General features: G+C 46.0%; 1 protein-coding gene across 3 annotated transcripts in view; it reads right to left on the bottom strand.

The window, feature by feature from the left end:
- Positions 1–691: 691 nt before the first annotated feature.
- Positions 692–21,943, bottom strand: part of LOC117966859 (choline transporter-like protein 2) — a 35,289-nt gene continuing 14,037 nt past the window's right edge. The window contains exons 4-22 of one of the 3 annotated variants that reach the window (XM_059007951.1): positions 19,693–19,777; positions 19,257–19,341; positions 18,817–18,936; positions 18,649–18,709; positions 18,368–18,491; positions 17,656–17,739; positions 16,577–16,689; positions 14,546–14,677; positions 13,345–13,444; positions 12,937–13,029; positions 11,675–11,774; positions 10,819–11,081; positions 10,480–10,574; positions 10,090–10,193; positions 9,903–9,976; positions 9,387–9,457; positions 8,850–8,938; positions 7,886–7,970; positions 692–2,472 (exon numbers count right to left, since the gene is read on the bottom strand). In XM_059007951.1, the coding sequence (XP_058863934.1) occupies positions 2,366–2,472; positions 7,886–7,970; positions 8,850–8,938; positions 9,387–9,457; positions 9,903–9,976; positions 10,090–10,193; positions 10,480–10,574; positions 10,819–11,081; positions 11,675–11,774; positions 12,937–13,029; positions 13,345–13,444; positions 14,546–14,677; positions 16,577–16,689; positions 17,656–17,739; positions 18,368–18,491; positions 18,649–18,709; positions 18,817–18,936; positions 19,257–19,341; positions 19,693–19,777 (1,985 nt within the window). In that variant the 3' untranslated portion in view covers positions 692–2,365. Of the gene's footprint in view, positions 2,473–6,768; positions 7,339–7,885; positions 7,971–8,849; positions 8,939–9,386; positions 9,458–9,902; positions 9,977–10,089; positions 10,194–10,479; positions 10,575–10,818; positions 11,082–11,674; positions 11,775–12,936; positions 13,030–13,344; positions 13,445–14,545; positions 14,678–16,576; positions 16,690–17,655; positions 17,740–18,367; positions 18,492–18,648; positions 18,710–18,816; positions 18,937–19,256; positions 19,342–19,692; positions 19,778–21,943 lie in introns of those variants that run through there. The other 2 variants (XM_059007950.1, XM_059007949.1) reach the window with 2 other exon arrangements.

Genomic DNA, 21,943 nt, shown 5'->3' with positions numbered 1-21,943 from the left:
TTGTATGTAAAAATAATGTGATAACTGTATAATGTTAAATAATGTATAATGTGATATCTTGTAACAATTGTAAGTCGCCCTGGATAAGGGCGTCTGCTAAGAAATGAATAATAATAATAAGTGCAACACTGAAACCAGATCCGCAGGCAACAGACGCCGTCTGCGCAGCTTGCGTTCACGGAAACCAGGCTTTGTCGTCTTGCCTTGCAGTTTATATTACACAATGTACTTTTGCAAAAAAAAAAATACTTCGATTGAATGAAACACGCCTTTATAATTCAATGCGAGTTGAGTTCAAATCTTCAGGGCAAGAATCTTCAAATCCTTTTACTTTGTATGATCTTTGCGATCAAAGGTGTTTTTAACCTGTTTTTTTTTTTTTTTTGGTTGCTGAAATTGCAATTAAGGCTGTTTTGTTCAATTACAGCTTCAGTTTTGCTGCAGTAATGTGCAAAGTCAATGCTGAGGAGCTTTGAGTACAGGAGCTGCTCTTCATGTAAGGATAGATCAGCCAGTCTTTACCGGCACAGTGTACTGCAGTAAGAAAGAGACACACTAGAGGGCGCTGGCTCGCTCTGTGGCGAATCCAGTTTAGCTTGAAGTAAAGAGATCAGCTCCTGGTCTTCGGTGAAAGCACATCAATAAACACTTATTACAATAGATTGAAAATGCCATTTAAAAAACACACATGCACTAGGAAGTTATTTATTCATTAAAAACAGTACAAAAGCTGTTATATTCATTAAAACATGCCTTTTAAATGTACAAAATAAAGAAAAAAAAAACACATTTTATTTAACATCATGTTCTCAAAGAAACTACAAAATGGTATCACAAAAGTCTTCAGTATATGAAAAACTACACAGCGGTGTGCAATTCAATATGTTAACGTAACATTATGCAGCAGGTTGCATTCGACTCTATGAAGCAAAGTTAATTCTACAGGGTGATGCGACACTTTTGGCCAGAGCTGTACACTGATGTAACAAGCATCGTACACTATTACCAACTGCTTAAAACATCCTGCAGTGTCTTAAAGCTCATAATTAGTTGCACCTTTCTTGAAGAGAAAAACAGGCAGTGGAATTAGTGCTACTGTAATAATCACTCACTATAAAAAATGACTCACTTCCATCCCTGAATAAAACTCCCTTTGCATAGCAGTCCGATCCATTCCTGGTTTTACTAGCATTTAATAACACACCTGAGCTTGTTACCGTTACACACCGGGGCTCGCATTAAAGCGCGGAATGGGAGTGCTGTTTCCATCTCTGAACAGGCCACTAAAGGCATTTCAAAACGTACACTTCACCTTGCATCATGAGTTTCAATACATCCTGTTCACAACCACGGCTCCTCACAGACCTGCACAGAGAGGTTTTCTTCTAGCAGACCCTCAGCTCGAAGCAATGAGATAAGGTCCTTTATTTATACAAGATATATAGCTTTTTTTTTTTTTTTTTTTTTGACGGTCACATGACAATTTCCCTCAATCAGGATTAATGCCTGGCAATGACGCTGCAGAACTACATAACCTAACAAAACCCAAACTGAATCTAGAAATCTAGTAACGCGCTTCAGGTCTAGACGCTTGCCACATGGTTTGAGGGAATTAGCCATGGAACGCAGCACACAAGGAAGTGGATGCTTCGTTTCCACTGTCTCTCGACAGGTAAGCTGAGCTGGCCGGTCTGGGACAGGTGTAGCTGGAGGCTGTTTCCAGTGAGGTCGTTTTCCAACGCTTTTCTTTAGTAAGACTACCAGAAATAATAATAAAAAATAAAAAAAAAAAACAGCCACACACGTTTGTTTAACTTCGTCTATCTTCAATCAATCCCACAATCCAATGTGACGTTTTACTTCCTGTGTCGCTACACCTGACAGACAGGTAACACAGACAGCCGTCTAACTACACCTCATCCAGGCCGGCCAGCTCAGTTACACCTGGGGAGAGGCTGTGGAGAGGAGGCATTAGCAGACAAAAGGACAACGGTCGGACAGACGTTGTCCAAAAAACAAAATATTTACCATGGAAGTTGTTTCACCTTTAAGCTGCCATATTTGCAGATTCCATTTTAAAACAATATCAATCTTTAAAATATGTATCACGTCTCATAATGCTAAATAACACGCCGATAACTGAAGTTTGAAACACTCCCAATAATACAAAAAAATGGATGCAAAGTACTGTACCTTAAAATCGATACACATGGGCGAAAAAAATCTAATTCTGCAGATATATGCTATGGCAATTCCATTAAAGATGAAACTGCCTCCACAGTAAAGAATTCCTCTTGTAGACGAGAGGGGCGGTGCTGTTGCTGTCCACACGCCCTGCTGCAGACGAAGCCGCTGGCCCGGGTGGCTATTCGCTGGGCTTCGTTTCGTTCTTTTTCTTGAGAGCTTTGAGGAGGGTGTCAGGCATGAAGTAGGGTCTTTCCTGGGAGCCGTCGTTGCGCTCCAAGTCTTCCACTGTAGCAGGGAGGGGAGAGGAGACACACACAGTCAAGACACAACTCCACAGCACACTGATGAACAACAGCAGGCCCCAAAGCTTGGCCGCTTCCTAGAAGCAGATTGACGTCACTTTTCTGCTGGTCTGGAAGGGGGGGGGGGGAGGATTTTTGGTCGGTTCTGTCAAGCTGTGCTACAAAACCTCTAGACTGCCATTCCCAGTCAATATAAAAGCATTTAAAACACAGCACTACAAATAAAACCACACTGACTACCTATTGGGAGAGCAAACCCTACACCTGGGAAGAAGTATCTATAAGCAAGTCCAAGTGTTTAGCAAGCACCTGGAGAAAATGATTTACCTTTAGCGATATGCAAAGTGGAGGCAACAGCTGCGGTTGACCATGGAACGTAAAATCCATGCCTAGCACAGGTAGGAAGTGGCAAGCTTTGACACACTTACTGTGTTTTCAGAGGCTTTGCATATTCCACCAGCCCAGTGTAGAGACTGCATCACTCCGCAGTGTAACACACTGAGCAGCACAGCCTGGACTCTGAGGAACGGCTCACCCTCCATTCATCACAGCAGGGAATTCCACCCTAACCATCTCCCATTCGCTCTCCATTCCTACACTGACCCAATCAGACCCCGAGATTCCTGCCATTGGCCGTTTCTCCATTCCGGAATTGGAATGGGGGTTCTGGTCAGATTTGAGAAAGCTAAGCTATGCAGTTGGGTCAGAATGTCTTCATCTTGGATTGTGATCTGCTCAGGTCTCAGAAAGCTGGACAGGTCAAGGCGTAGCAGCAAACCCCAGGGGTGTAACAATTCACTATGTATCAAGGAATCGTGAGGCTTTCTTTACATCATATATACCATGAGAGAGGTCTGTATCGTTCGTATCTTGACACCAGATCAAAAGCACAGCACAATGCAGTTCACCAAATAGTTATTGGATGAAGTAGTGTTTTTATAGTTGGTATGAATACATAATCTCCCTATCTCATCCAGGTTTTATTATTATTATTATTATTATTATTTTTATTATTATTATTATTATTATTATTATTTAACAAGAAGATGTTCAATTTAATGTTATAATGCATCACACAAGTATCCAATCTGGACCATCGCTTATATCATATCACAACATGCATATCATGATACACGTATCGTCACGTTAGTGTATTGTAACAGCCCTAGTAAAGAGTAGGGAATTGTGCTCTGGTGAACTGCAGATGGAGCCTGGTCAGCACTGTGAAGTAGACCTCCACTACGACACAGTGAAGAGGAGGTCCTTCTCATCTCATGGGACCCAGCTACATCCAAAAGAGGCACTTGAGACAAATGTGCAAACACACAAGGATGGGGTTTACTGCAGAGTGTTTAAAACCATCGTCATCACAGTTAAACAACGGGCAGGATTACTGGGTTCGAAGTTTGCATAAAACACACAAGACACACATATCTCTGGATTCCCAGCAAGGCATTTGGGTTTTTTTATTTGGTTGACTGAAGACCGTGGACAAAACCACATTGACCGCTGCTTAAAGTTGCTCATTTAAAAGTGTATTTAATTGTTTTTAAAACCCTTAAAAAAGGTACAAGGAGCACGAAACAGAGTTTAAAATGTACTGACGGGTTTGGATCCGGTCATCCACACGGTCAGTGTCCTCCTCGCGATGCTCGAGTCGCTCTCAAATGGATTTCAAGAAGAAACCGTTTGAACGAGCGCTCGATTCCTTGTGTACCTCAAGGGGTTCATTAATTTTGTTCCGAGTGGTCCTGGGTTATGATGCTCCAATATTGAGTTCTAATAATGATATCAAATTGATTTTACTTGGCTTTAATATGTTTGTCTGGAGAATCCTGAATGCCGGGACCGAACAGCCTGCCTCATTCAATTTAAATCACGTGACAACTCTGCCAGCCCCACCTGCTCCATACAGACACAGTGGGAGGGGCTGACAGCTGACAGGTCGCATGATTTTAATGGACCGAGGAAGGCTGTTCAGTCCCGGCATTTAAGATTCTCCAGACAAGCTTTAGACAGATTTAGAGAAATTATAATAATTCACTGCTGGAGAAACCCAGAGCCGCTTGTAAAACATTTAAAAAAGGACAGATCCCTCATTATAATGTTATTACAATGAAAGCAGTGGCAGTCCTATCTTCACACACATTAATACAGTGACTGGATACAAATTGATACAATACATATTAGGCACATTACAGCACAGGTCCGTGTACAGACAGATCCTTTAATTCTCATCCTGACAGCTCACGCTAGGGGAAGTCCTGTTTGAGATTTGAAGCCGTTTTCTACACTATAAATAAGTACACAGTGCTGATCAGCAGTGCAATCCTTCACTCACATGTCAAGAGAAACACGGGCTCTTTACATGATCTAAAGAACCGGGATTTCAATCTACAGTAATCCCAATCACCACTTAAGGTACAAAGAGCCAACAAAGTAATGGGGTTTGGGGTGTGGTTACAAATCGCACAGATCTGGCGGTACAGTAAATTCCGACCAGTAGATGGCACTGTGGCACTGCAGCAAGGAGAAACCCAGGATACACTGGGAGATAACAGTCCTTCATCATAATTATGAATACACAATATAGGGTAAGAAAGTCACTAGAGACCAACTAAGCGTTCAAATATCTTGTCAAACAGAACACTAGTTAAAATCCCCTCCGGCATGATTAATCTCTGCATTACACTTAAATATTGAAAGCAGACTTCATCAGACAACTACAGTGCCTTGCGAAAGTATTCGGCCCCCTTGAACTTTGCGACCTTTTGCCACATTTCAGGCTTCAAACATAAAGATATGAAACTGTAATTTTTTGTGAAGAATCAACAAGTGGGACACAATCATGAAGTGGAACGAAATTTATTGGATATTTCAAACTTTTTTAACAAATAAAAAACTGAAAAATTGGGCGTGCAAAATTATTCAGCCCCCTTAAGTTAATACTTTGTAGCGCCACCTTTTGCTGCGATTACAGCTGTAAGTCACTTGGGGTATGTCTCTATCAGTTTTGCACATCGAGAGACTGAAATTTTTGCCCATTCCTCCTTGCAAAACAGCTCGAGCTCAGTGAGGTTGGATGGAGAGCATTTGTGAACAGCAGTTTTCAGTTCTTTCCACAGATTCTCGATTGGATTCAGGTCTGGACTTTGACTTGGCCATTCTAACACCTGGATATGTTTATTTGTGAACCATTCCATTGTAGATTTTGCTTTATGTTTTGGATCATTGTCTTGTTGGAAGACAAATCTCCGTCCCAGTCTCAGGTCTTTTGCAGACTCCATCAGGTTTTCTTCCAGAATGGTCCTGTATTTGGCTCCATCCATCTTCCCATCAATTTTAACCATCTTCCCTGTCCCTGCTGAAGAAAAGCAGGCCCAAACCATGATGCTGCCACCACCATGTTTGACAGTGGGGATGGTGTGTTCAGGGTGATGAGCTGTGTTGCTTTTACGCCAAACATAACGTTTTGCATTGTTGCCAAAAAGTTCGATTTTGGTTTCATCTGACCAGAGCACCTTCTTCCACATGTTTGGTGTGTCTCCCAGGTGGCTTGTGGCAAACTGTAAACGACACTTTTTATGGATATCTTTAAGAAATGGCTTTCTTCTTGCCACTCTTCCATAAAGGCCAGATTTGTGCAGTATACGACTGATTGTTGTCCTATGGACAGAGTCTCCCACCTCAGCTGTAGATCTCTGCAGTTCATCCAGAGTGATCATGGGCCTCTTGGCTGCATCTCTGATCAGTCTTCTCCTTGTATGAGCTGAAAGTTTAGAGGGACGGCCAGGTCTTGGTAGATTTGCAGTGGTCTGATACTCCTTCCATTTCAATATTATCGCTTGCACAGTGCTCCTTGGGATGTTTAAAGCTTGGGAAATCTTTTTGTATCCAAATCCGGCTTTAAACTTCTCCACAACAGTATCTCCGACCTGCCTGGTGTGTTCCTTGTTCTTCATGATGCTCTCTGCGCTTTAAACGGACCTCTGAGACTATCACAGTGCAGGTGCATTTATACGGAGACTTGATTACACACAGGTGGATTCTATTTATCATCATTAGTCATTTAGGTCAACATTGGATCATTCAGAGATCCTCACTGAACTTCTGGAGAGAGTTTGCTGCACTGAAAGTAAAGGGGCTGAATAATTTTGCACGCCCAATTTTTCAGTTTTTTATTTGTTAAAAAAGTTTGAAATATCCAATAAATTTCGTTCCACTTCATGATTGTGTCCCACTTGTTGTTGATTCTTCACAAAAAATTACAGTTTCATATCTTTATGTTTGAAGCCTGAAATGTGGCAAAAGGTCGCAAAGTTCAAGGGGGCCGAATACTTTCGCAAGGCACTGTATTTTGCCACTTTACACAAACAGCAGTCAGTGGGTTAGCATCGTAACAGGCAAGAGAGGCAGTGGAGCCAGAGTGTTTTAAACACGCAGTTACTGTACAGCAGCATCACCTCGCAGAGATTCAGTCTCTTATACAGAGATTCACGGAAATGTTACATGAGGGCAAATCCAGCACCGGTTGTGTTTCTGAAACATCTGCAGTGCAGTTCTGTAAGCTTGACTAGAGATGAACTGTGTGGAGTGGAGATCTCTTTCCTATAGACCTCTATACAGCTCTGCAGTGTTGAGTTCTCTTTCCTATAGACCTCTATACACCACCAGTCCTCTAGGGGGCAGCACTGCCCTCCCTATCTCTTTCCCTATCCTCGCTACTCCTGGGTTTCTGTACTCTTGTCCTCAGTCTCCAGGACGTGGCTCTTAGACAGGATGTCATGGAGCTCCATGGACATGTAGTACGGTTTTTCTTCAGAGCCATCGTTCCTCTCCAGGTCCTCGCCTTCCCTCAGCAAGCAGGCAGGCAAGAGGGGAGGTATGGCAGGGAACCAGGGCAGAAAAGGACCAAGGATAGGTGGGAAAACAAGAACGGAAGAAAGAGAAAAAAGAAGTTAGCAGCGAGAAGGAGTAGAGTTCATGTCAGGAGGAGACAGCTCAAGCAGAAAGCCCAGACCCCCAGTCCCTCAGCAGAGTGATTTGTTAAAAGTGCAATTTCATGCTTGAGATTGGCTACAGAATGCCCCTAAGAGAAAGGGTGCTCCCTCCAGTCCAGGGCAGGCTTGAGGCATGGAGACTGAACTGCTCCCTCCCTCCCTCCCCCCCTAAGAGAAAGGGTGCTCCCTCCAGTCCAGGGCAGGCTTGAGGCATGGAGACTGAACTGCTCCCTCCCTCCCCCCCCCCCTAAGAGAAAGGGTGCTCCCTCCAGTCCAGGGCAGGCTTGAGGCATGGAGACTGAACTGCTCCCTCATCCCCCTTAATATTCACCACATTTTTAAAAGCAAACAAAATACAGAAGTATGTTTAAAATGAGAGGAGAGGCGTGTACTCACAGAAACACAGGAACAGCGTGTCCACACACATGCCGTAGACACTGAAGAAGCCGTGAGCGATGAAGTACGACCCGATCACCACCGTCTGAGAGAACACGGAACAGACATGGGAGCACAGGTCAGTTACCATGGGAACGCAGTCAGTGCTGACGTGCCACAAAAAAACGATTAACAACAAGCCAGAGTGAGGACAGAATGACCTGGCTTTAGAATTTACAGTCAGGAGACTTTCAAACTGACTTCTCTCTGAACCTGTGGCTAGATTTATAACCAGCATTACTGTTTCTGGAACCAGCATGATCAACATTAGCTCTGATAACAGTAATATGGTTTACAAGAAACATGTCATTTACCTTTGATGTATCCTGTGCTGTACATATCGCAGGATTTATTGAATTATATTGATTAGACTTAACTTGATTAATTCTTTTTTTTCATCACGCGTCATTGTTAAATCAACTAACAAACTCCTTTTTTTTAACATTTACTAGGGAATAAAAGAGATTTTATCTTTTAAACCTCGCAGTGTTTCCAGATCACGCTCCCTCCTGCAACAATGCAGGCGCTCCGATTAAAACAAGCGGTGTAACGTGGGAACAGAAAACCAGCGTCGTTGCAGGGGGGAGCGTGATCTGGGTGCACTGCGGTCCGCACAAGAGAAATGTTTTGTCTCCTGGTGAAACACGCCCGTGCAAACTTTAAGAAACGCATTGCCCTGTTTATTTATGACCTGTGGTCAAATGTCAATAGTGCCTGCAACACATTTAAAATTATAAACTAAAAAGAAAATACAAAAATTCTATGGCAAGCATGTCGACTCGAAGTCTTTGTAAACGTCTTTGTTGGAAGGCGTTGGGGAAATCCTTCTAGTCGAAACGTTTCTCATCGAAGGCTAGCGGTCTCTTCCACGGTCTTTTTTGGTACTGGTTGAAGAATCTGTACTCCCAGTACGCGGTGCACTCACCAGTATAGGGACCCAGTAGTAGTTGAGTGTCGGGGCCGTGTCCTCAATGGGTTTTATTTTCCCTGAAAAGAAGAAGAAAGACAGGATCCCTGGAAACGAGAGAAGAAAGAACACAGGCATTACATTGTGTGTTCATCCCACCGCGATCCCACTGTTACCAGACCAGAGGTCCAGCAATCAGGGTCGGGTCAGATCCATTCATTCCATTCGAATTCCAATTGATAAATTACTCTGAAAACACACGTTTCAGCACAGCCATACTAGGCACCAGATCCAGACTCTTAATGAGTTTGGAAAGAATACAAGGCCAACTGGCACACTGAGGCTGTGTCATCTGCAGTCTGGTTCAATGTCTAACTATTCACTCAGCTATTTAGTTTTAGTAAACAGTGGTGTTTAGATCTGCCATTAACTGAATAGAGCACGGTGTGATATTCGTTCTCATTGCGTTGCCATTGCTGGCAATGCTGTGGTCTGCTATCTGGCGTTTCTTCAGGGTGCTGCACTGGGATCCCTGGACTCTGTATGGGAGCTCACCAACACTTCCGACGATAAGAAGCTTCCCCAGGAAGAGCAGGAATTCTGTTACTTTGTTCAGAACCGCAACCCTATAAAACAAGAAACAGACAGCTTTGAGACGAGGAGCCGCACAATCTTATGAGATGACAGACCTCAGGCTTCGAGTCTGGCTTCTGAGGTTACAAGTCAAAAGAGTTGGGTGGTCTGAGCTTAGCTCTCCATACACAAAACAAACCCCACCAAATACTGAAAACCACAAAGAGAAAGGGTGCTCCCTACAGTCCAGGGAAGGCTTGAGGCATGGAGACTGAACTGCTCCCTCCCTCACCCCCTAAGAGAAAGGGTGTTGCCTCCAGTCCAGGGCAGGCTTGAGGCATGGAGACTGAACTGCTCCCTCCCTCACCCCCTAAGAGAAAGGGTGCTCCCTCCAGTCCAGGGCAGGCTTGAGGTACGGAGACTGAACTGCTCCCTCCCTCACCCCCTAAGAGAAAGGGTGCTCCCTCCAGTCCAGGTAAAGACACTGTTTCGACTCACCTAACAATATTTCTCATGAGGAGGAAGAAGGCATTCCTAGCAGAGGTGCAGAAGTTTTTTCCATAGATTGCGATCTAAAAAAATAAATAAATAAGAGCAAATGGATCAGAGATGTGAGCGACAAGGCTCAGAGTTTTGCTGAGCTGATGAAGAGGAGATGTGCTGTGAACAGACTGCAAGGTCTCACCATGATGTAGGCGTTTCTGTTCAGGAACTTGATGAACTTTTCCAGGCACCAGAAACAGCACTTCAAACAACACAGCAGGAACTTGGTGAACTTGTTCTGGTGACCTGTGGGAAACAGTTAAACATCTCCATTAAAAGCAAAACAAGAGAGAAAAATACACAGACTTTACACAGCGGTGGAATGACTACTGGAGACACATACACAATAAAAACATATAGAATATCTTTTGGCCAGAGCTGTGTCTGTTGTGTCTCAATCCTAAAATTCTAAGCAATGCAAAATTTTTGGCCATGCCTGTACAGTCCAGTGAAATAGGAACCAGACTCAAACGCTGACCAAGTTGTGTGAAACAAGAAGCTCCATTTCCAAACAGTTGCAGCTGATCCTCACCTTTGAGTTTGTGGTCCAGGTATTCCAGCAGGACTCTGATGACCTGCACAATAGACAGGATGAGCGATCCAAATGCCAGCGACCCCGTGTGGTACCTGCAGGAACAACACCAATACAATCAACACAACGCAGCCCACATAACCTCCTTGTACTCCGTCCTTGAGATGAGACGTAAAACAAACGAGGTCCTATTGCATCTGCAGCAGCAGTTGTTGATGATTCATAGTTCACCCCCTGGTCTCTGCTAGTCGCTTTGGATAAAATCGTCTGCTGAAGGACTCATTAATAATCTGGATGCTGTTCAGAAGTCCACGGCTCCCCCTGGTGGCGGGAGGTTACCTGAGCGCCCGGCCGAGCGAGGTGAAGATGGGGAAAGCGGGCATGTCGTCGGGTTTCTTGAAGGCCCAGTAGAAGGAGGCGAAGGCTCCTGCCAGCGTCACCTGCCCCAGGGCCGTCACGAAGTTGGCGCACCAGAAGAAGAGGAAGACGTTGTAGAACTGGAAGAAGATGAGGTACTTGTGGTAGTACGTCTCGCCGCCGTAGAACGCAAACAAGCACTTCGCATCCGGGCACGCCTTCGTCATGTTGGTGGTGTTGAAAGTCTGAAAAAAAAGACAAACGGATGAGGATTGTTCGAACCCCTCCTCAGGGCTTTGGCACTCCACCGGCCAACTCTCACCGCTGAACAGACACAACTTCAGCTGATTTGTGATCCGTGTCATTTAAAGAAGAGTGGTGCGCTGCAGGATGATTTTTTTGTTATTACTTTTCGCAGAGAAGCAGTGTGGCTCTAGTGGAGCTGAGGAGGGACTGGGAGGGAGGGAGGGAAGCAGTGTGGCTCTAGTGGAGCTGAGGAGGGACTGGGAGGGAGGGAAGCAGTGTGGCTCTAGTGGAGCTGAGGAGGGACTGGGAGGGAGGGAGGCAGTGTGGCTCTAGTGGAGCTGAGGAGGGACTGGGAGGGAGGGAAGCAGTGTGGCTCTAGTGGAGCTGAGGAGGGACTGGGAGGGAGGGAAGCAGTGCGGCTCTAGTGGAGCTGGGGAGGGAGGGAAGCAGTGTGGCTCTAGTGGTTAGAGCTGAGGAGTGTCTGGGAGGGAGGAGTGTGGTCTGATGGTAGAATGGAGGAACTTTAAGGTGAGTTTCCAGTACTTGGTGTAAATGCAGACAGGTGGTGGTGTTTCCGTTTCACTGCACCCACCTGTGGGTCGCATGTTTTTCTGGAGTAGATGCACGATGACTCGTTGTTCGTGTTGTTTGGAAACACTTTGTAAACAGGCTCGTTGGAGGTGGATAAGAAGCTGAGGAGAAGAGTTAAGGATTTCCTACAACAAGTTCAGACCGTTTCAACAATCAAGCGCCATTTAATAGGAGCCTCTGTTTCTGCAAAACATGTGAAGGTTTTAAATTCAGAAGCAAAACATCTTCCAAGGAGACAAGGGGAATAAACAATAACATTACAATACTAGCAGCTGAGAAGAGAAATTTATGAGCGAGAGGAGACCATTCGAACCATCAGAGCTCTCTGTGTGAAGAAGAGTCTCCTTCAACAACATGACAAGGTAACCCATTCCATCCCCTCCCCACTCTCTGTGTGAAGAAGAGTCTCCTTCAGCAACATGACTAGGTAACCCATTCCATCCCCTCACCACTCTCTGTGTGAAGAAGAGTCTCCTTCAACAACATGACAAGGTAACCCATTCCATCCCCTCACCACTCTCTGTGTGAAGAAGAGTCTCCTTCAGCAACATGACTAGGTAACCCATTCCATCCCCTCACCACTCTCTGTGTGAAGAAGAGTCTCCTTCAGCAACATGACTAGGTAACCCATTCCATCCCCTCCCCACTCTCTGTGTGAAGAAGAGTCTCCTTCAGCAACATCACTAGGTAACCCATTCCATCCCCTCCCCACTCTCTGTGTGAAGAAGAGTCTCTTTCAGCAACATGACTAGGTAACCCATTCCATCCCCTCCCCACTCTCTGTGTGAAGAAGAGTCTCCTTCAGCAACATGACTAGGTAACCCATTCCATCCCCTCCCCACTCTCTCCCTCGCTCGTAGCCTTGTGGATGGAATGCACAAACACTACCAGGTTTATTTTCCGTGTGCTGGCTATTTCTTTAAACAATTCTGTAGCCATTTGGAAAGCAATGATGACAGAATTCCAACAGCATGTTTTCAGACTCCTGTGGTCATCTATGTAGGCTTACACTTTACATTAAAACAGTTTTTGTATTAGGTTGTCAGGCTATAGTTTTTTTGCCAATACTTAACGTATACTAAAACTGTCATTAGCAACTGTCATGTCCCTATTAGCACAGTAACAACCACATACTTCTAAACAGAATTGTTTTACTCGGTTCTTCATGTTTTCTGTACACAGTGTTCTTCTGAAGCAGACAGACTTGCAATATTTTATACACAGCTTTGGCGGTCCTTGCATGCAAAGAAAGCCCAAGGATACACCGCAGTGATGGCCCAGTAGGCGATGACGAGAGCCAGGAGGGCAAAGGTCAACAGGGGATAGATCAGGGAGCACATGACGTGACCGACCGCCCTGAAAAAAAACACAGAAACAAATATTTCATGTCCACTTGAATTTTTTGTGTGTGTTTTTGGCAGGGTTTAAATCATACAAAGGGCACAACTACAAAAAAGGCTGTCATTTGTAGCAAACACCTCACAGACTCGCTACCAGTATGACTACGGTAGCCCTACGCCCCTATTGACAGTGGTATGGCAAGTGTTTCTCATTTTGATCACAGCAGGGTTCTCCTCCCTATACTTCAGTCGCTGTGATCTCAAAGCCCTGCACCTGTGAAGCTTCTTCCTCAGTGACTCGCACGCTTTCAGTTCTGTCAGATCTCAGTACCTGCTGGCCTCCTTGATCAGGGCTATGGCGATGACAATCCGTTTGCGAAGGAAAATCAGAAGCAGGATGATGACCACCTCAATGATACACAAGATAATCACTGCAGAGAGCGAGAGAGAGAGGAGAGAGAGAGGGAGAGGCATTGAGACACACACGTCAATTTAATACACAAGATAATCACTGCAGAGAGCAAGAGAGAGAGGAGAGAGAGAGGGAGAGGCATTGAGACACACACACGACAATTTAATACGCAGAAGAGAACGGAGTGTGTAGACTAGCGCTCATTATTATTAAGGTGCTGGTAATGACAGAGCTGAGAGAGGAGTGTGTAGACTAGCGCTCATTACTACTAAGGTGCTGGTAATGACAGAGCTGAGAGAGGAGTGTGTAGACTAGCGCTCATTATTATTAAGGTGCTGGTAATGACAGAGCTGAGAGAGGAGTGTGTAGACTAGCGCTCATTACTACTAAGGTGCTGGTAATGACAGAGCTGAGAGAGGAGTGTGTAGACTAGCGCTCATTATTATTAAGGTGCTGGTAATGACAGAGCTGAGAGAGGAGTGTGTAGACTAGCGCTCATTATTATTAAGGTGCTGGTAATGACAGAGCTGAGAGAGGAGTGTGTAGACTAGCGCTCATTATTATTAAGGTGCTGGTAATGACAGAGCTGAGAGAGGAGTGTGTAGACTAGCGCTCATTATTATTAAGGTGCTGGTAATGACAGAGCTGAGAGAGGAGTGTGTAGACTAGCGCTCATTATTATTAAGGTGCTGGTAATGACAGAGCTGAGAGAGGAGTGTGTAGACTAGCGCTCATTATTATTAAGGTGCTGGTAATGACAGAGCTGAGAGAGGAGTGTGTAGACTAGCGCTCATTATTATTAAGGTGATGGTAATGACAGAGCTGAGAGAGGAGTGTGTAGACTAGCGCTCATTATTATTAAGGTGCTGGTAATGACAGAGCTGAGAGAGGAGTGTGTAGACTAGCGCTCATTATTATTAAGGTGCTGGTAATGACAGAGCTGAGAGAGGAGTGTGTAGACTAGCGCTCATTATTATTAAGGTGCTGGTAATGACAGAGCTGAGAGAGGAGTGTGTAGACTAGCGTTCATTATTATTAAGGTGCTGGTAAGGACAGCGCTGCAGAGCTGGGAATGGAGTGTTTAGCCCTCAGCACAGTACAGAAAGCCTGTGGCACTCACTGAAAGCCAGCCAGGTTTGTCTCAGCTGCAGGTACACAGTGAAGTCGGTCAGCAGGCCCAGCTCTCTGATGCTGACGTCAGCCCCAGGGGTTTGTTTCAGAGCAGCGTACTCCATGTAACAGTGGAATATCCCTGCAGAGACAAGGAGGCTGTCACTCACATGCAGCAAAGAGTACAGCACAAATCAAACTCAAGAGAGACCGCACCTGCTGCTCCGGACAAGAGGGTTGCACTGAATGTGTTTAGCCTGAAACAGAAAAGAATTGGGGGGGGGGGGGGGGAGGGTCGAAATCTTTAAAAATCTTAAAAGTTGATAAAGTGAACCCTAACTAAAACATTAAGCACAGCACAGAAACCAGGACCAGTTGGAATTGGAGGCAGACTTAGGACAGAGACTTCTTCACACAGAGAGTGGTGAGGGGATGGAATGGGTTACCTAGTCATGTTGCTGAAGGAGACTCTTCTTCACACAGAGAGTGGTGAGGGGATGGAATGGGTTACCTAGTCATGTTGCTGAAGGAGACTCTTCTTCATACAGAGAGTGGGGAGGGGATGGAATGGGTTACCTAGTCATGTTGCTGAAGGAGACTCTTCTTCACACAGAGAGTGGGGAAGGGATGGAATGGGTTACCTAGTCATGTTGCTGAAGGAGACTCTTCTTCATACAGAGAGTGGTGAGGGGATGGAATGGGTTACCTAGTCATGTTGCTGAAGGAGACTCTTCTTCACACAGAGTGGGGAGGGGATGGAATGGGTTACCTAGTCATGTTGCTGAAGGAGACTCTTCTTCACACAGAGAGTGGGGAAGGGATGGAATGGGTTACCTAGTCATGTTGCTGAAGGAGACTCTTCTTCATACAGAGAGTGGGGAGGGGATGGAATGGGTTACCTAGTCATGTTGCTGAAGGAGACTCTTCTTCACACAGAGAGTGGTGAGGGGATGGAATGGGTTACCTAGTCATGTTGCTGAAGGAGACTCTTCTTCACACAGAGAGTGGTGAGGGGATGGAATGGGTTACCTAGTCATGTTGCTGAAGGAGACTCTTCTTCATACAGAGAGTGGGGAGGGGATGGAATGGGTTACCTAGTCATGTTGCTGAAGGAGACTCTTCTTCACACAGAGAGTGGGGAAGGGATGGAATGGGTTACCTAGTCATGTTGCTGAAGGAGACTCTTCTTCATACAGAGAGTGGTGAGGGGATGGAATGGGTTACCTAGTCATGTTGCTGAAGGAGACTCTTCTTCACACAGAGAGTGGGGAGGGGATGGAATGGGTTACCTAGTCATGTTGCTGAAGGAGACTCTTCTTCACACAGAGAGTGGGGAAGGGATGGAATGGGTTACCTAGTCATGTTGCTGAAGGAGACTCTTCTTCATACAGAGAGTGGGGAGGGGATGGAATGGGTTACCTAGTCATGTTGCTGAAGGAGACTCTTCTTCACACAGAGAGTGGGGAAGGGATGGAATGGGTTACCTAGTCATGTTGCTGAAGGAGACTCTTCTTCATACAGAGAGTGGTGAGGGGATGGAATGGGTTACCTAGTCATGTTGCTGAAGGAGACTCTTCTTCACACAGAGAGTGGGGAGGGGATGGAATGGGTTACCTAGTCATGTTGCTGAAGGAGACTTCTTCACACAGAGAGTGGGGAAGGGATGGAATGGGTTACCTAGTCATGTTGCTGAAGGAGACTCTTCTTCATACAGAGAGTGGGGAGGGGATGGAATGGGTTACCTAGTCATGTTGCTGAAGGAGACTCTTCTTCACACAGAGAATGGTGAGGGGATGGAATGGGTTACCTAGTCATGCTGTTGATGCTGAATCACTGGGATCCTTTAAGACCCGACTTAAAGTTCTGAGATCAATCACTGCTAGAAACCGGACAAGCACGGACGGGCCGAATGGCCTCCTCTCGCTCCTGGATTCTCTAATTTTATGAATTTGTAGTTTCTTTTAGTATTACAACCTTTTCTGCCATTGCCTGTTGTGTAGCTATGGGCCTGCAGCTAACAGCAATGAGTCCTGCTCCTCACCATAACCCAGGACCAAGAGAACCAGCACGATCATCACCCAGACCATAATTCCAGCCAGGAAGCGCAGGAGCACGACGAAGATCAGACTGATCACCATGGCGATGACCAGGCCACTGCGAAGACAGAGACAGACAGACAGAGCAGTCAAGCACAGCACTGGAACAAAGGAGTGTCCTATCAAAAAGGTGTGTGGTTAACTATTACTAGACAATACAAACTTATTACAGGAGCCTCTACAGGGATGGGAATAAGAACCCCCTTGCATAGCAGTTTTATCCATTCCTGGTTTTACTAGGAGCTTGTTACCTATTATTATTATTATTATTTATTTCTTAGCAGATGCCCTTATCCAGGGCAACTTACAATTGTTACAAGATACCACATTATTTTTACATACAATTACCCATTTACACAGTTGGGTTTTTACTGGAGCAATCTAGGTAAAGTACCTTGCTCAAGGGTACAGCAGCAGTGTCCCCCACCTGGGATTGAACCCACAACCCGCCGATCAAGAGTACAGAGCCCTAACCACTACTCCACACTACCTAGACACACTGTGGGCTAATCAAGCTCATAGTAAAACCTGGAATGGGGGAAACCGCTCTCCAATAGGAGTCTTATTTCCATCCCTGCTCCATGTAGACATCATAGACCTCTTACATCCTGGCATTCCTGAAAAGATCAATTATACACCAGTGATATTAATAATAATATGCAAACCATCTCGCAAGAGCAACAGTACCCCAAAACCATCTCCACTTTCCTCAGAATGATGAAGTACTAAGCATGGGGTGTTTCAGCCCCAAACAGAGCCTTGTTTAGTAAACTTCTAGGTACTGCTCAACAGAGAAGTGTTCAATACTAGACAAGAGATCTGAATGAAACTCCATTTACTACCAATGCAGAATGACTGGCTGGTTCGCAATGGGGACGATCAAAACCCCATTCAGTGCGATGCCTCCACTGCAGATGCACCGTGTGTAAAATGCAGCACTAACACGATGCTCTGAAGACTGGAGCGACAGGCGGACAGTCAAGGCCCTGTGGAGCAGAGGAAGGCTCTGGCAGGCGATACTCACAGGAGAATCCAGTGCCAGGACACAGTGTAGTCTTCAAATATCTTCATGGCTACCTGACGGGCCTCTAGCACCACGTTGGCTTTCCTGAAAAAAACATGGCAGTGGAGTGAGCAGAGCAGCGCGTTGATCACTCAAGGCTGCGTTTAAACCCAAACGTCAGCGTCTCTCCGTCCTTCAGCGGACTCACCCCCCCCCATCACGAGCAGCATTCCCCAGAGCTCAAGAGCTGCTCTTCATTTCTAGTTGCTGCTAAATATATGTCTGTAGGCTAGCCAGTGTCTTGACCAGGGCTGGGGACAATTTCTGTTGAATTCATTTTTAAAATCAATTCCAGCACATCACTGATCAAAATTGCAATCGGCAGCATTCTGTTAAAATGAGCTTCACACAGGGGCAGCACATGACTTCAACTGAAGTCCCTGTTTGTTAGTAAATTAAAAATCTGAACAGCTGAAAAATCACAGCAATTATTAATGTCTCTAAAAAGCTGAAATATATCCTTGGGGATTGATTTTAAAACAAAACTGACCACAGCCCTGGTCTTGACAAAAATGACGCTCCAAATCGGCAGACCACTAGATGGCGCTGGCTCGCACTTCTACAAAGCCAGGTTTGGCTGATCCAGCATTTGTTTCACACGTCTAGGGCAGGCAGCTGCCCCCGAGGAGCAGCCCCAGGGCTCGGGTTCACACAGTCCGAGCCCGGCACTCACTTGGCCCCCTCAAGCAGATCTGTAACGTTGCGTCTCTCCCCCATCCCGTCGTCGAACGTGGTGTGGTTGTCGACGGTGATCACGCCTTTCTTAGCCCGGAGAGCCGGGAAACAGCGGCGTGTGACTGAGAAAGAGAGACAGGATTGTTTAGGGTTACTGTCAAATCCCCTGACCCCACCCCCATCATACACCTATTAGAGATGCAACAATTCAAATCGATTCATTGATTATTTTAGATTTTAAAAAAGTCATAAAAGACGTGAAGCGGGCTGGCCACCTACATGGTCTGCTGGGAATCAGCATGGCTGGACAGTATCCATCTCGAAGAACCTCCGGAGCACTCTGAAACAAACACAATCACATCACTGATACGAGAACCATTTAATACAGAGCTATAGATACACACACAGACAGAGTTATAATTGTGCTCTGTACTCCTCCTCACTCACCAGTTTGGTCATGCCAGCAAACTCAGGCTTACAGAACTTCTTGTAATAGTCCATGTCTGAGGGATTGGCATACGCCTTCAATAACGTCATGAATTTATCCGGGCACTTCTCCACACAGATCTGAAACAAAACGACACGGCCAGGGTCACCCGCCACCTCTCAGAGCGCTCGAGCAGCAGATCGGCTGTCAATTCCACTCCCAGGGCACAGCGCTTCAGCTTAGGGCAGGAAAGCCTGGGCTGGATCTGCTATGCATTTGAACAGATGAACAGCAGGGACTGCACACAGCTCGTCAAACACACTACAACGCACGCAGTTACACAACTGCAATACAACGTGTACTGAAGCTGTATAGACGTCTGCTCAATAAAGCCTGTCTCGTGAAAGGACTCAAAAGGGACTGGGAATTGCTAAGCAGGACGGGCCCCTGTGTTACTCACCTGGGTCGTGGGGCACTGGAACTCCAGCAGCACCAGGGGGCTGGCACACTTCATGATGTTGAAGTAAAACAGGAAGGGAGTCTTCCTGTCAGGAGAGAGCAAACACACCGGGGAGTCACTGCATCATCTGTGCTTTTTAAAACAGAACTGAAGATGAAGAACACACTTTTGGGGTTTTTTTTCTTCAAAAGATGTGAAGCGAGTGACTTCTCTACAGCTGCTATCACGTGCTACAGGTCTAAAACTAGTCAAACTTGTGTTCACCCTGTGAAGCTACAGCCCAAAATTTTGCATCACCTCGAATTTTAAATTAAAAATGATTTAACATCATGCAATGAGAAACTACAAAACGATATCGCTAAAAAAGTCTACCAGAAGGGAGCCATAATAGTAGTATAGCATTTCATGTTAGATTTAGAAATTGATAGATACTCACTCGAGTTCGGTGCCAGCCTGCCCACAGAACTGCCCCCTGCTGTCAGTGGGATAGATCACTTTCCTCGGGTCTCCGTGAGACCAGGCTGTGGGGCGGCAAAGAGACAAAGCAGCAACTAATCAATACATCCCTGATCAGCCGCCCTTACACTCCCAGAGCTTCACATATCAATACATCGCTCCCTGATCAGCCGTCCTTACACTCCCAGAGCTTCACATATCAATACATCGCTCCCTGATCAGCCGTCCTTACACTCCCAGAGCTTCACATATCAATACATCGCTCCCTGATCAGCCGTCCTTACACTCCCAGAGCTTCACATATCAATACATCGCTCCCTGATCAGCCGTCCTTACACTCCCAGAGCTTCACATATCAATACATCGCTCCCTGATCAGCCGTCCTTACACTCCCAGAGCTTCACATATCAATACATCGCTCCCTGATCAGCCGCCCTTACACTCCCAGAGCTTCACATCTCAATACATCGCTCCCTGATCAGCCGTCCTTACACTCCCAGAGCTTCACATATCAATACATCGCTCCCTGATCAGCCGCCCTTACACTCCCAGAGCTTCACATATCAATACATCGCTCCCTGATCAGCTGTCCTTACACTCCCAGAGCTTCACATATCAATACATCGCTCCCTGATCAGCCGTCCTTACAATCCCAGAGCTTCACATATCAATACATCGCTCCCTGATCAGCTGTCCTTACACTCCCAGAGCTTCACATATCAATACATCACTCCCTGATCAGCCGTCCTTACACTCCCAGAGCTTCACATATCAATACATCGCTCCCTGATCAGCTGTCCTTACACTCCCAGAGCTTCACATATCAATACATCGCTCCCTGATCAGCCGCCCTTACACTCCCAGAGCTTCACATCTCAATACATCGCTCCCTGATCAGCCGTCCTTACACTCCCAGAGCTTCACATCTCAATACATCGCTCCCTGATCAGCTGTCCTTACAATCCCAGAGCTTCACATCTCAATACATCGCTCCCTGATCAGCCGTCCTTACACTCCCAGAGCTTCACATATCAATACATCGCTCCCTGATCAGCCGTCCTTACACTCCCAGAGCTTCACATCTCAATACATCGCTCCCTGATCAGCCGTCCTTACACTCCCAGAGCTTCACATATCAATACATCGCTCCCTGATCAGCTGCCCTTACAATCCCAGAGCTTCACATCTCAATACATCGCTCCCTGATCAGCTGCCCTTACACTCCCAGAGCTTCACATATCAATACATCGCTCCCTGATCAGCCGTCCTTACACTCCCAGAGCTTCACATCTCAATACATCGCTCCCTGATCAGCCGTCCTTACACTCCCAGAGCTTCACATATCAATACATCGCTCCCTGATCAGCCGTCCTTACAATCCCAGAGCTTCACATATCAATACATCGCTCCCTGATCAGCCGTCCTTACACTCCCAGAGCTTCACATATCAATACATCGCTCCCTGATCAGCCGTCCTTACACTCCCAGAGCTTCACATATCAATACATCGCTCCCTGATCAGCCGTCCTTACACTCCCAGAGCTTCACATATCAATACATCGCTCCCTGATCAGCCGTCCTTACACTCCCAGAGCTTCACATATCAATACATCGCTCCCTGATCAGCCGTCCTTACACTCCCAGAGCTTCACATATCAATACATCACTCCCTGATCAGCCGTCCTTACACTCCCAGAGCTTCACATATCAATACACCGCTCCCTGATCAGCTGTCCTTACAATCCCAGAGCTTCACATATCAATACATCGCTCCCTGATCAGCTGTCCTTACAATCCCAGAGCTTCACATATCAATACATCGCTCCCTGATCAGCCGTCCTTACACTCCCAGAGCTTCACATATCAATACACCGCTCCCTGATCAGCCGTCCTTACACTCCCAGAGCTTCAGATCTCAATACATCGCTCCCTGATCAGCCGTCCTTACACTCCCAGAGCTTCAGATCTCAATACATCGCTCCCTGATCAGCTGTCCTTACACTCCCAGAGCTTCACATATCAATACATCGCTCCCTGATCAGCTGTCCTTACACTCCCAGAGCTTCACATATCAATACATCGCTCCCTGATCAGCTGTCCTTACACTCCCAGAGCTTCACATATCAATACATCGCTCCCTGATCAGCTGTCCTTACACTCCCAGAGCTTCACATATCAATACATCGCTCCCTGATCAGCCGTCCTTACACTCCCAGAGCTTCACATATCAA

The sequence above is a fragment of the Acipenser ruthenus genome, chromosome 36 (assembly GCF_902713425.1).
Source record: "Acipenser ruthenus chromosome 36, fAciRut3.2 maternal haplotype, whole genome shotgun sequence".
NCBI classification, from domain to species: domain Eukaryota; kingdom Metazoa; phylum Chordata; class Actinopteri; order Acipenseriformes; family Acipenseridae; genus Acipenser; species Acipenser ruthenus.
This window is presented reverse-complemented; position numbering and strand designations above follow the sequence as displayed.